The sequence below is a fragment of the Podarcis muralis genome, chromosome 1, assembly GCF_964188315.1.
Source record: "Podarcis muralis chromosome 1, rPodMur119.hap1.1, whole genome shotgun sequence".
In the NCBI taxonomy this organism is placed as follows: Eukaryota; Metazoa; Chordata; class Lepidosauria; order Squamata; family Lacertidae; genus Podarcis; species Podarcis muralis.
In genome coordinates, this window is record NC_135655.1 from 129,535,853 (window position 1) to 129,549,372 (window position 13,520).

General features: G+C 46.6%; 1 protein-coding gene and 2 non-coding genes across 5 annotated transcripts; all 3 read left to right on the plus strand.

The window, feature by feature from the left end:
* Nucleotides 1-269: 269 nt before the first annotated feature.
* Nucleotides 270-12,122, plus strand: EEF1B2 (eukaryotic translation elongation factor 1 beta 2). 3 transcript variants are annotated; one of them, XM_077918326.1, is made up of 7 exons: nucleotides 270-456; nucleotides 1,968-2,090; nucleotides 6,307-7,644; nucleotides 9,417-9,540; nucleotides 9,766-9,832; nucleotides 10,477-10,602; nucleotides 11,928-12,122. In XM_077918326.1, exons 1-7 carry the CDS (start codon nucleotides 377-379, stop codon nucleotides 12,080-12,082), a joined length of 2,013 nt encoding a protein of 670 aa, XP_077774452.1. In that variant the 5' UTR covers nucleotides 270-376; the 3' UTR covers nucleotides 12,083-12,122. The 3 variants fall into 3 exon arrangements, with proteins under 3 accessions (XP_077774452.1, XP_028557993.1, XP_028557984.2); XM_028702151.2 differs by having other exon boundaries at nucleotides 298-456; nucleotides 1,968-2,118; XM_028702160.2 differs by lacking the exon at nucleotides 6,307-7,644 and having other exon boundaries at nucleotides 276-456.
* Nucleotides 9,620-9,697, plus strand: LOC114585829 (small nucleolar RNA SNORD51). The gene has a single exon (XR_003704000.1). It is a non-coding gene; the product is annotated as a small nucleolar RNA SNORD51 (small nucleolar RNA).
* LOC114585871 (small nucleolar RNA SNORA41) lies at nucleotides 10,102-10,233 on the plus strand. The gene has a single exon (XR_003704006.1). It is a non-coding gene; the product is annotated as a small nucleolar RNA SNORA41 (small nucleolar RNA).
* Nucleotides 12,123-13,520: the final 1,398 nt, after the last annotated feature.

Consider the following 13,520-nt stretch of genomic DNA (forward strand, 5'->3'; position numbering starts at 1 on the left):
GTGATCGATGATCCGCCTCTTCCCAGCGTAGCTTCCGGCCATTAAAACCTGCGAAGGGGAGGGGGCCGAAACAAACGGGGAGAAGCACCGCCCCTTCCTTGATTGACGTGAGAGCTGATCCCGCCTCCTCCTATCATAAATCGGCAACTTTCAAAAACGGCGGGGCGGGGGCGTGTCCGTTGCTCCGCCCTTGAGCGGCGGAAGGACACGTCGGCGGAAATGAGCCCACGCGGCGGAGGGATCTGCGTGCGTGCGTATATATAAGAGCGGCAGAGGCCGAGCGCCGCCCTCTTTCCCCGACGGCCGTTGTGGTGGCTGTTGTGCGCGCGCAGCCGGCCTCTTCCCCGCCTCCCGCTCCTGAAACTTCGGCGCCATCATGGGCTTTGGGGACCTGAAATCTGCCTCGGGGCTCCAGCTTCTCAACGCCTTCCTAGCCAGCAGGAGCTACATCGAGGGGTGAGCCGCGCACCCCGAAATATATCCCTTTTAAACGCCATTAGTAGGTCCCGCTTTTCCCATTCATTGGCCTTCGCTTCAACTGGAGACACGTTATTCTGAGACATTTTAAAGTATAATAATAATAGCAATTTTTATTTATTCCCCGGCCAGAGCCGGGCTCAGGGCGGCTAACACCAATAAAATCACAATAAAAGCATAATAGGGGAAAAGAGAAGGGGGGGAACCAATACAGGTTAAAATTCAGTTTAAAATGCAGCCTCATTTTAAAGTAGCCGATAAATCTTAGCCTACTTTCTGAGGGGCAAGCGTCATCATAAGGCAAATCGTGGTTACGAATACCAGTCCTAGGAGTGGTATTTGCTTTTCAGGTCAGGCTTGTCTCCCGCAGAGGCCCACATTTGTTAAAAAGAGAAGAGAGGGGCTCTCTCGTAGGCCTGCAGGCACAAAGGAAAGGCCCCAAAGCAGCCGCCTTTTAACAATGAATTTATATATGAATAGCTGCTGGTTCCTGTTCCTTTGGGTGGTGCAGGGTGCAAGCTGGTCTTTCTCCCCTTCCTCAAAGATAGGCAGCGAGGCCTTGCACTATCTCTTGACCCCCCTGCCTACTACTTCCCTTCTGCTCTCTAGTCCCATAAATTATTCTTTTGCAGATTTTGGGCTCTGGGAGAGAGCGGCTTACCTAACGAATTGATGGTTTATGGGGCATTTGAAGCAGCAACCGTCTGATTTGCAATGCTCTTTCCAAGCCGTTACCACATGCCCTTTACTAACACATTTGGCCATTGTTGGGGATAGAAGCTGGGTGTTTTTGTGAGAAAGCTATTCTGGTTTTGACTTGGGGGGGATAAAAATACAAGGATGGGTTAGAAAAGTAAATGGGAGAAAAAGACAAAGATGGGTTGGAAGAGTACATGTGAGAATATGTGAGCTTAAAGTAACTTGTTCCAAGACCACATGGCAATCTTTGTGTGTGGATCGTGGGATTTGCAACCTGCCATAATGCCCAAAAGTGAGACTTTACGTCATTTAAAACATACATCAGTGCTAGATGTGTTGGGCCTACTGGGAAATGACTTGGGCCTTGATTATTGCAGATTCTGTATGAGCTTTGGTTGTGGTTCCTGGGCGGTAGAGTATTAAGACTCTAACCCAGAAGTAATGGATATGGTTAAATAACCATAGTTCACCATTTTGTTCAAACTGGGAAAGTGGCGGGTATCAGTTCTGGAACAATCCATGATATGAAAGTTTGAAGTTGGTCTCTTATGTTGCTGGAAGCTGGCTTGTTCTGAAGCTGGTCTGGTAACCATAATTTATTGGTTCAGGCGAACAGGAAATTATAGCTAATAAGAACCTTCCTGGTTTATTTGTAGTTTGCACAAAGGGGCTGCAAACTGCTTATTTGGGAGACATCTGAGTGTCTTGCTGAGATGAATTTCACTTTATATGTGTGGTGCTTTTCGTTTTGCTGAATGAAACAAATTTTAACCTGAGCATGTTTTCTGTAGGTATGTCCCATCCCAAGCAGATATTGCAGTTTTTGAAGCAGTTGGTGCACCCCCTCCTCCTGAGCTGTTCCATGCCCTCCGCTGGTACAACCACATTAAGTCTTTCGACAAACAAAAGGCAAGGTAGGGCTCAATTTGCTGTCATTTACAGGTTTGTATTCAATGTAGCATTAAGCAACAGAGCGATTCCTCTCTCCTTATCGCCCCCCCTTTTTCTGGGGGTTCCCCCCAACTCTCCAAAGCAGATTTGGAGATGGCATAGGAGGGGTGGGGAATCCCATTGTGCTAGTGTGACTATGTAATGACACCCAAAAACTTTAGAACTCTTTTGTCCTGGACAGCCATATACAACATCAGCAGTGATGTGGATGCAACATTTTTCTATTTCTGAAACTACATCAGGTGGAATTGTGCTATTATAAATGTTACATCTGCACAATCATTCTAGCTTTTCAGACAGATCTATTCCCCTTTGCCATGTGCGCGCGCACACAATTTCAGGGGGGGGGGAGTTTCATTGTACAAAGGGCTTCCCACCTTGCTGCATCATAATAATAATAATTTTATATTTATACCCCGCCCTCCCCAGCCAAAGCTGGGCTCAGAGCGGCTAACATACAAGTAAGACAATGCATAAAACAAGCGATCAATAAATTAAGATACATCCCACAATTCAAAGAAATTAAAATTAAAACTGGACAAGTTCCAATCTTCAGGTTAAAATTGAGGGCAGTTACCAACTGTTTCCACTGACATTATAAGCACCTGTGAGTGAGCTGGGAACCTCCTTCATTCTTGTTCTTATACAAGGAGAAAATGAGTCAGACTGAACCCTGACCCAAAGGCCTGGCATAACAGCTCCGTCTTGCAGGCCCTGCGGAAAGATGTCAAATCCCGCAAGGTCATAGTCTCTTGTGAGAGCACGTTCCACCAGGCCGGGGCCACAGCCGAAAAGGCCCTGGCTCTGGTTGAGGCCAGTCTGATCTCTCTGGGGCCCAGAATCCTTAGGATGTTGTTATTTGCAGACTGAAAGGTCCTCTGTGGGGCAAGCTTAAAACAGCACCTTAAACCTGATCCTGTACTCCACCAGAAGCCAGTGCAGCTGGTATAGCACTGGGTGAATGTGATCCCACGGCGAGGACCCCATAAGGATTCTCGCCACGGTATTCTTCACCCGCTGGAGTTTCTGGGTCAGTTTCAAGGGCAGCCCCACATAGAGTGAGTTATAGTAATAAAGCCTGGAGGTGACCGTCGCATGGATCACAGTGGCGAGGTTGGGGCGAGAGAGGTAACGGACCAATTAGTAACATCAAAAATAGGTACAAAGCGTGTCATAATGGCCAGTTACGTGATTAAGTTTCTGTTGCATACCTACTCCCCACTATTGCATCTTTCTTTATGGTAAAAAATCCTTACCGCCCACCAGTGCTTGATGGAAGGATTAGCTTGTGCAATAGAACCCCTACCGCCCTCCTAGAATCCTGAAACACCCACTAGTGGGCAGTAGGGACCAGGTTGACAACCCCTGGTCTAAACCATTGAGCCTCTTGGTCTTGCCAATCTGAAGGTTGGTGGTTCGAATCCAAGGGAAAGAGTGAGCTCCCGTTGCTCTGTCCCAGCTTCTGCCAGCCTAGCAATTCTAAAGCACACCAGTGCAAGTAGATAAATAGGTACCGCTGTGGCGGGAAGGTAAATGGTGTTTCCGTGCACTTGGCACTTGGCATGGTGTCCCGTTGCACCAGAAGCGGTTTGGTCATGCTGGCCGTATGACCCAGAAAAGCTGTCTGTGGACAAACGCCGACTTCCTCAGCCTGAAAACGAGATGAGTGCCGCACCCCCATAGTCGCTTTTGACTGGACTTAACGATCCAGGAGTCCTTTACCTTTACTTTTATACAGCACACATACACTGGGCGAAGTGTATAAATTAAAACCAGACTAATTCAGCACGATTCAAATCTGCTAAACTTCAGGGCATCAGGAATTTTCTTTATTTTAAATGTTTCTGGAATGGCTTAGTGAAAACATGCAGATGACTCACCCCATGATCCCTGGCTGAGCATTATGTTTGAACCAGGAACCACAGTTTGTTTTGCTCCAGACGCGGGTGGCGCTGTGGGTAAAAGCCTCAGCGCCTAGGGCTTGCCGATTGAAAGGTCGGCGGTTCGAATCCCCGCGGCGGGGTGCGCTCCCGTCGCTCGGTCCCAGCGCCTGCCAACCTAGCAGTTCGAAAGCACCCCTAAAGTGCAAGTAGATAAATAGGGACCGCTTACTGGCGGGAAGGTAAATGACGTTTCTGTGTGCTGCGCTGGCTCGCCAGATGCAGCTTGTCACGCTAGCCACGTGACCCAGAAGTGTCTCCGGACAGCGCTGGCCCTCGGCCTCTTGAGTGAGATGGGCGCACAACCCTAGAGTCTGTCAAGACTGGCCCGTACGGGCAGGGGTACCTTTACCTTTACCTAGATTTGCCTGAGTGAAACAACAATCCCTGGTTTGGACATAATGCTAAGCTAGGGATAGTGGTTGCTTGCTTGCACTAGGGGCGGCTATGTATGCATTACTGTAGCATGCAAACTGAAGCAGAATCTTAGAGCACCCTAATTTATTTGTGATAATGATTGCGAAAATATTAAATACCAAAGGTAAACCACAATAATCCCAACTCCAAATCTCATTAGCAAGGGAAAATGTGAAAGCCATTTTACCCATATTTTTTTAAAAGAATGTTATTGTTCACGAACAATGCTGCTCCTGGAAACAGGTCTTCACATACAGTGACTTCTCTCTGTTCCCGCCATTTGTTCTTCAGTCCCTTTTTAAAACAGCTTTCTAACAATGAAAAGTCAGGGCTGCCAGACAGCTTTTGTTGTTGTTTAGTCTGTTGTGGCCGACTCTTCGTGACCCCCTGGACCAGAGCATGCCCGGCACTCCTGTCTTCCGCTGCCTCTCACAGTTTGGTCAAACTCATGCTGGTAGCTTCGAGAACACTATCCAACCATCTCATCCTCTGTCGTCCCCCCCTTCTTGTGCCCTCCATCTTTCCCAACATCAGGGTCTTTTCCAGGGAGTCTTCTCTTCTCATGAGGTGGCCAAAGTATTGGAGCCTCAGCTTCAGGATCTGTCCTTCCAGTGAGCACTCAGGGCTGACTTCCTTCAGAATGGAGAGGTTTGATCTTCTTGCAGTCCATGGGACTCTCAAGAGTCTCCACCAGCACCATAATTCAAAAGCATCCATTCTTCGGCGATCAGCCTTCTTTATGGTCCAGCTCTCACTTCCATACATCACTACTGGGAAAACCATGGCTTTAACTATACGGACCTTTGTTGGCAAGGTGATGTCTCTGCTTTTTAAGATGCTGTCTAGGTTTGTCATCGTTTTCTCCCAAGAAGCAGGCGTCTTTTAATTTCATGGCTGCTGTCACCATCTGCCGTGATCATGGAGCCCAAGAAGGTAAAATCTGTCACTGCCTTCATTTCTTCCCCTTCTGTTTGCCAGGAGGTGATGGGACCAGTGGCCATGATCTTAGTTTTTTTGATGTTGAGCTTCACCCTCTTTAAGAGGTTATTTAATTCCTTCTCACTTTCAGTTGTTCCATATCCATTTCCAGTTCTAACTGTTGCTTCATGTCTCATATAGAGATTTCTCAGGAGACAGATAAGGTGGTCAGGCACTCCTATTGCTGTGGTCGACAGTCAAATGCTTTTGCGTCAATGAAGCAGAAGTAGATGTCTTTCTGGAATTCTCTAGCTTTCTCTATAATCCAGCGCATGTTTGCAATTTGGTCTCTGGTTCCTCTGCCCCTTCTAAATCCAGCTTGCACTTCTGGGAGTTCTCGGTCCACATACTGCTTGAGCCTTCCTTGTAGAATTTTAAGCATAACCTTGCTAGCGTGTGAAATGAGTGCAATTGTGCGGTAGTTGGAGCAATCTTTGGTAATGCCCTTCTTTGGGATTGGGATGTAGACTGATCTTCTCCAATCCTCTGGCCACTGCTGAGTTTTCCAAACCTTCTGGCATATTGAATGTAGCACCTTAACGGCATCATCTTTTAAGATTTTAAATAGTTCAGCTGGAATGTCATCACTTCCACTGGCCTTGTTATTTGCAGTGCTTTCTAAGGCACATTTGACTTCACTCTGCAGGATTTCAGGCTCAAGGTCAACAGCCATACAATCTGGGGTGTCTGGGACATCCGTATCTTTTTGGTATAATCCCTCTGTGTATTCTTACCACCTCTTCTTGATGTCTTCTGCTTCTGTTGGTCCTTTACCACTTTTGTCCTTTATCATATCCACCTTTGCGTGAAACATTCCTTTCATATTTTCAATTTTCTTGAACAGATCTCTGGTTGGAGAAGTAACCAGCAACCCCCTCCAGTATCTCTGCCAAGAAGATTCCATGGAGAATAACATCAGGCATATAAAAGTCATGACGTTAGAAGATGAGTCCCTCAGGTCGGAAGGCGTCCAACATGCTACTAAGGAAGGGCGGAGGACAAGGACAAGTAGATCCAGAGCTGATAAAGCGGGTGGGACAAAGCCAAAAGGACACTCAGTTGTGGGTGTGCCTGGAAATGGAAAGAAAGCCGAACGCCTTAAAGGAAAATATTGCATAGGCACCTGGAATGTAAGATCCCTGGACCATAGTAAGCTGGATGTGGTCAAACGGGAGATGGCAAGAATAAATATTGACATCTTGGGCATCAGTGAACTAAAATGGACCGGAGTGGGCGAATTCAGTTCGGATGACCATCATATCTATTATTGTGGTCAAGAATCCCATAGAATAAATGGAGTGGCCCTCATAGTCAACAAAAGAGTGGCGAGATTGATACTCGGATACAATCTCAAAAATGATAGAATGATCTCGATACGATTCCAAGGCAGACCTTTCCACACCACAATAATACAAGTTTATGCACCAGCTACCGATGCGGAAGAAACCGAAATTGACCAATTCTATGAAGACTTACAATGCCTTCTAAAACTGACACCAAAGAAGGATGTTCTTCTCATTATGGGGGATTGGAATGCTAAAGTAGGGAATCAAGAGATAAAAGAAACAACTGGCAAGTTTGGCCTTGGAGTCCAAGACGAAGCAGGGCAAAGGCTAATAGAGTTCTGCCAAGAGAACAAGCTGGTCATCACAAACACTCTTTTCGAACAACACAGGAGACGACTCTACACATGGAAATCAGCAGATGGGCAGCATCGAGATCAGATTGATTATATTCTCTGCAGCCAAAGATGGAGAAGCTCTATAGAGTCAGCAAAAACAAGACCTGGAGCTGACTGTGGTTCAGATCATCAGCTTCTTATAGCACAATTCAAGCTTAAACTGAAAGCAGGGAAAACCACTGGGCCAGTGAGATACAATCTAAATCAGATCCCTTATGAATACGCAGTGGAAGCAAGAAACGGATTTAAAGATTCAGATTTGGTGGACAGAGTGCCTGAAGAACAGTGGATGGAGGCTCGCAACATTATACAGGAGGCAGCAACGAAAACCATCCCAATGAAAAGGAAATGCAAGAAAGCAATGTGGCTGTCCAGCGAGGCCTTACAAATAGCGAGGGAGAGAAGGCAAGCAAAGTGCGAGGGAGATCGTGAAAGATACAGGAAATTGAACGCAGATTTCCAAAGAATAGCAAGGAGAGACAAGAGAGCCTTCTTAAACGAGTAGGCAAAAAAGACAACTTTTTTAAGGCATTAATTATATACTTGTATCAGTGCAGACTATTCCTTGTGCAGTAAAGATCTAATCGAGGATGATATGAAATTGCTGTAGCTCCTCAGAAATAAGTTGGTGCATATAGAATAAACCTGTGAAATTGAATGTTGTGTACCCTGTTCAAAATTTTCAGGCACCAGGTGGAGCTCTTCCAATGCTTTTCAAAAGGTTTTATTCCCTTTTCCCCTCCCTTCTCCCGAATTAAAATCACTTCTGGCTAGCACTGCATGAGAATATGGCTGTTTTAACTCCAGGCTTGTGACAAAACACTTAATCATACTCAGTGGCTGGGCTTCATGAACTGACAGGCATCGGTGGGATGGAGGGCGCCTCAGGTTGGCCATTTATGCAGAGTCATGCTTAGAGTTGCGGCTTTTGCGTGGTGATCCCTTGGCCGCAAGCGTACAAGCAGTTTCCCAGAGCAGCTGCAAATCCGGGGTCAGACCAAAGATTTATGATGGTTGGGGGAGAATACTGGGGCGGGGCGAAATAGCGGAAGGAAATATTATATCCTGGTTAGACAACTTGGCTTAGATCTGGTCCTTTTCACGCGGCAGACTGATGTGGAGGAATGGACTGTACCACTTTAGGCTCCGGGGGGCGGTATCATCTTTGTTATTCCTCTGCTAAGAACTCCCTGGAATTCAATGTGGAACATAGCAGGGACAGGGCTGAATTGGAATCTTTCTGCTCTAAGAAAGATTTATTTGCAGTGAGTCTTTTCCAAAATGAGAGAGCACATGCGCTTCGAACCTCATTCTCTGGCAGGCATAAACCCAATCACCCATGCTTGCATGTTTGATTTAGTGACTCGCCTGTTGGGTAAAGGGACCCCTGACCATTAGATCCAGTCGTGACCGACTCTGGGGTTGCGGTACTCATCTCTCTCTATTGGCCAAGGGAGCCGGCGTTTGTCCGCAGACAGCTTCCGGGTCATGTGGCCAGCATGACTAAGCCGCTTCTGGCAAGTCAGAGCAGTGCACGGAAACTCCGTTTACCTTCCCGCCGGAGCGGTACCTATTTATCTACTTGCACTTTGACGTGCTTTCGAACTGCTAGGTGGACAGGAGCAGGGACCGAGCAACGGGAGCTCACCCCGTCGCGGGGATTCGAACCGCTGGCCTTCTGATCGGCAAGTCGGCTGTGGTTTAACCCACAGCGCCACCCGCATCCCTGCCCGTTGGGTAGCAGGTGCTTTTTCTGCTGGCATCTGGTATCTTGCCTTTGCAATGTCTCGATGGTTAAGTGGTGGCTTGTTTGTTACCGTATTTTTCGCCCTATAGGACGCACTTTTTCCCCTCCAAAAATGAAGGGGAAATGTGTTGCATCCTATGGGGCGAATGCAGGCTTTCGCTGAAGCCTGGAGAGCGAGAGGGGTCGGTGCGCACAGCTCTCCACATGTTGAAGCCTGGGCACGCTGAGCTCAGCGCGCCCAGGCTTCGCGCAGCTCTCCACAAGGCGCGGGAGCCCGGCGCTGGGCTCCCACCACTTGTGGAGAGTTGCCTGTTCTGGGGTCGGGGGGAGCTCAGGCCTGGGTGGGAAATAAAAAATTTTCCCTTTACCCCCCAAAAAACTAGGTGCGCCTTATGGGACGGTGCGTCCTATAGGGCAAAAAATACGGTGATTAGTTGACAACACTGGGACACACTTTTGCAATTTAATTCTGGGTCATATGTTAGTAGAAGGGCACCATATAAGTTCTGTCTGGTTTTTTTCCTAGTCTGCCTGGAGTGAAGAAGGCGTTGGGAAAATACGGCCCTTCAGATGTTGAGGACTCAACAGGCACAGGCGGAGACAGCAAAGATGACGATGACATTGATCTCTTTGGCTCTGATGAAGAGGAGGTATCCAGAATATTTTTTCTTTCAATTTCCAGTTGCAGAGAGGTCTCATGAGCCCACATGCATTTAAAAAAAAAAGAGCCTGGCAACATGATGAACAAAACCAAATCACCATCTTTCGGCTGAAAACATGATGATTTGTTTTACCTGACATGTCCAGGTATACTTGATCACTGTTTGGGAACAGTTGCTTTCTTTTTTCCCAACACAATCTCTTTATTTTCATAGGAAAGTGAAGAAGCAAAAAGATTAAGGGAGGAGCGGCTTGCTCAGTATGAATCAAAGAAATCCAAAAGTACGTTATCCAACTTCTTCGCCTTTAAATTTATGCACTTTGAATTGCTTTTTAGATTAAGGTTATTGTGAATTAAAATCAGCATAAATAAGTGACAGCAGAACTTTCCAGAGTGTCCTAATAAGTTTTGAGTTAAAATTCCTAGTTTTGACCAATGTTTTATCCAGGCTGCGGAATAGAAGCCATAGGAAACAATTGTTTACAATCAAATCCTGTGCTGTGTTGCTGAAGGGGAAATTCTGACTCCTCTAATTCTAACCAATGCAGGATCCCACAGCTACTGGCCTGAAACTGCTCTGTACTGTAGCAGTTGCAGTATTCCAACTGTGGGAGATTAGCAGTTACACTATGCAATGCTCCTTTCTCCACCAGGGAAGGGAATTTCAGTGTAACAGACAGGACCGTGTCTTCCACACTTCATATTCTTGTAATAGCCTAGTTGGATAGAGAAATCAATGTTCCGTTTAGCGGTACTTAACGTTTCTGTAATGTATTACGCTGCTGTGTAATGATCTTTTTTTTTAATGCTTTTCTTAACCAGTATAGGTTAAACTTGCAACTAGGTGCATTTGTAGAGAATTCCTGGTTTTAATTGGAACAGTCTGCTTTGCTGCTTTTCCTGAGCTATCCTTTGGTTTCTCTAGAGCCAGCGCTCGTTGCCAAGTCGTCCCTCTTGTTGGACGTGAAACCTTGGGATGATGAGACGGACATGGGCAAATTAGAAGAGTGTGTCAGAAGTATTCAGGCGGATGGCCTGGTTTGGGGATCTTGTAAGTAACTGGCCGACAATTGGAGGCTCATAGCTCTCTGGCAGAGCACATAGTTTATATGCATAACATCTCGCTCGATTCAGATAGCTCTTAAATTGTAGTCCGAAGAACTTGATGGTGCCACTTACTTCAATTTCCAGGGCAGTGGAACCTAGCAAGTAAGAAGTGGGGGGGCTTAAGACTGCTACGGCTGCTGCATACAGCCTCCTAGTAGTTCTCTAAGCTTGAGAGAGGAAAATTTTGGCGTTCCATCAGAGCTGTTGAATAGATTGTGGGGTCCAGAATGGCTTACGTAATGAGCTCCACAATCACATTCCATTTGTGCATTTGACAAATATATAGCAAGCACCAAGTACATGTGTGCAAAGCAATGCTGCTAATGCGCAGCCCTTTGAAACAGCAAAGATTTTGCCCTTTGCAGAAAAGTCTAGAAAAACCTGGTGAATTGGATGAACTCTGAACTCCCACAAACACCCCATCCTCATTTTCTTTGTGATGTATTCAACAGTTAAAGGAAGTGATTTGATAATGGAAGGGTTTTTTTTTGGGGGGGGGGGTTGTTTGTTTTTAAATCTGTGGCTGGGAAAACCCAGCCAGATGGGCATGGTATAAATAAAATTATAATTATTATGATATTTGAGGGAATATGTCTCGCTTCCCCACTGTCGGTCTAGGAGAATGGTCTCCTCCTTTAATCTGTTCCCTTTATGGTCAGGGGTATGTAGCTTCCACTTTGAGGGCCTAATCCTGCCCCCACAAAAGATCCTACCAATTTTGGCAGCAACTAGAGCAGGCAGATGCCAGCACCCTGATGGGGATGCAAATCTCTCCCCCCGCCTCCCCCCCCCCCCCCCCGGTCATCAGATTGAGCATTTGATGAGCAGAGAGGAGGCAGTGATTCTCCTCAGCTGATCTGCATGGGTAAGCTATTGGGGGGGCCAGCAGGTGAATGAGAGTGTGGGGTGGCAGCACCCACTTCCTGGTCCACATCTGTTGCTGGGGGGGGGGGGCCTCCACAGGGTTGATCCAAGGGTGAACGGGATCCTTGAGCCAAAAGTTAGATGCCCCTTTTCGGTTTTTTAAAAAGTCTACTTTTTCCCCTTTTGCATTCCCCTGAGGGGGAATGTAATGTTCACAGCTTGCTTGTGTATTAGCTGTTTCAGAAAGGTCAGGTTTAGGCCACTGGCTATGCTTTCTCCCCATCGGAAGCCCCAACACCAGCCAAGATTATGATGGGGCAAAATTCTTGTCGGCCCATAATCCTGAGTTTGCGTAGATAGAAAAGAGGCAGAATGTCGCTTACAGCTCTTTCAATTGCTTTCTAGCCAAGCTGGTTCCAGTTGGTTATGGAATCAAGAAACTTCAGATTCAGTGTGTAGTTGAAGACGATAAAGTTGGAACCGATATGCTGGAAGAGAGGATCACTGCGTTTGAGGATTATGTTCAGTCCATGGATGTGGCCGCTTTCAACAAAATCTAAGCCCCAATAGCACCAGGAATAAAACATTTGCAACACTCGAGGCTTTTGTGTGTGTTTTGTATGTCTCAAACTGCCGTTTAAAATAACGCATCATTCTAGTTGCGTTGTCACCATTCATAGCGTGGACTCCTTTTCATTCTGAAGGCAGTCTTCACAAGGGAAGGTATAGGTTAACAAAATCAATTACACTTGCTTCAGGAACAGAAGGGGGCACAAGGAAAGGGCTTCTCTTGGGAAGGGTCTGTAACTCAGTGGCAGGGCACATGCTGTGCGTGCAAAGCATTCTGGGTTCAGTCCTCTGGCATCTCCAGGTAGTTCGGAGAAAGAAACGCAGAGAGCTGTCAGTGTAGACCAGCAGTTCTCAACCTGTGGGTCACCAGATGTTGCTGGACTACGACTCCCATCATCCCTGAGCTCTGGCCTTGCTAGCTAGGGGTGATGGGAATTGTAGTTCAACTTCTGGGGACCCACAGGTTGAGAAAGGCTGGTGTAGACCATGGGTAGCCAAACTAAGGCCCAGTCAACTTCTAAATCCAGCCCACTGACAGCGCTCTCTCACTGGGATTTTGACGGTTTTGAAAGCGGACTGAGCAATTGGCAGTAAATCTCCATAATGCTGTAATTCAGGTTTCGTGGAGTAATGGTTTGCTTGACAAAATGTGTAGCCTTTCTGTTCTGTGAAGATAACTTAGAAGCCCTAGGATGGGAACAATAGGGTTTGTCCATTTGAATTGGGGTGCTAAATGTTGAATCCTGGACACACTGCATTCACAGTGGCTGGCTTGTTTTAGCAAAACTATCTCCTATCTCCATGTGCTACTCTGGGATGGTTTTGTTTGAAAGCAAGAAGGCACTGTAATCTTGCAGATGATGTCACGTTTTGATTGATGAATGAGTTTGCCAGCTCGCAGTCGATGCAAATTGGCAAAACTTTTGTGTGCGTAACCTTTTGCTTCCTAGCCTCGAGCTGTTGAGAAACAGTGAGTGCTTGGTCATGGCTCATTAGCCTGGTTATAGCCACTGCACACTTTATCTTTTGCTTTTGTGGCCGCCAGTTAGCCACAGTTGTGTTTCCTGTCTCCACTACATGAGAGAGTGAACACAACGATTTCCATCAAGGAAAGGTTCAAATGCTTTGCCAGCTGGGCCATTACATTCCTTGGATGACCTTAGAGTAGGAGTGTGAGACCTTTGGCCTTCCAAACGTTGGATCTGAGTCCTAGCCAACATGGCTGATGGTCAGAGATGATGGGATTTGTAATCCTTTTCCGTGCTTCCTTTGTGTAAACAATGAGAGGAAGATGACAGAGAGACTAGCACATTGGGAGAAGCTAAGGAGATTCCAGCCCTCTGTTGTATTGGCTTTCTCTTTGTATTCTGTTTTAAATGCAGGGGAGCGGCTGAAATGTAATACCCCATTTATAGTTTGGATTGGTGT

Coding starts and splice junctions, on each gene's coding strand:
- EEF1B2 (XM_077918326.1), top strand. CDS start 377: ATGGGCTTTGGGGACCTGAAATCTGCCTCGGGGCTCCAGCTTCTCAAC. Junction 2,091..6,306: donor TTCGACAAACAAAAGGCAAG/GTAGGGCTCAAT, acceptor TTTCTTGAACAG/ATCTCTGGTTGGAGAAGTAA. Junction 9,833..10,476: donor TGAATCAAAGAAATCCAAAA/GTACGTTATCCA, acceptor TGGTTTCTCTAG/AGCCAGCGCTCGTTGCCAAG.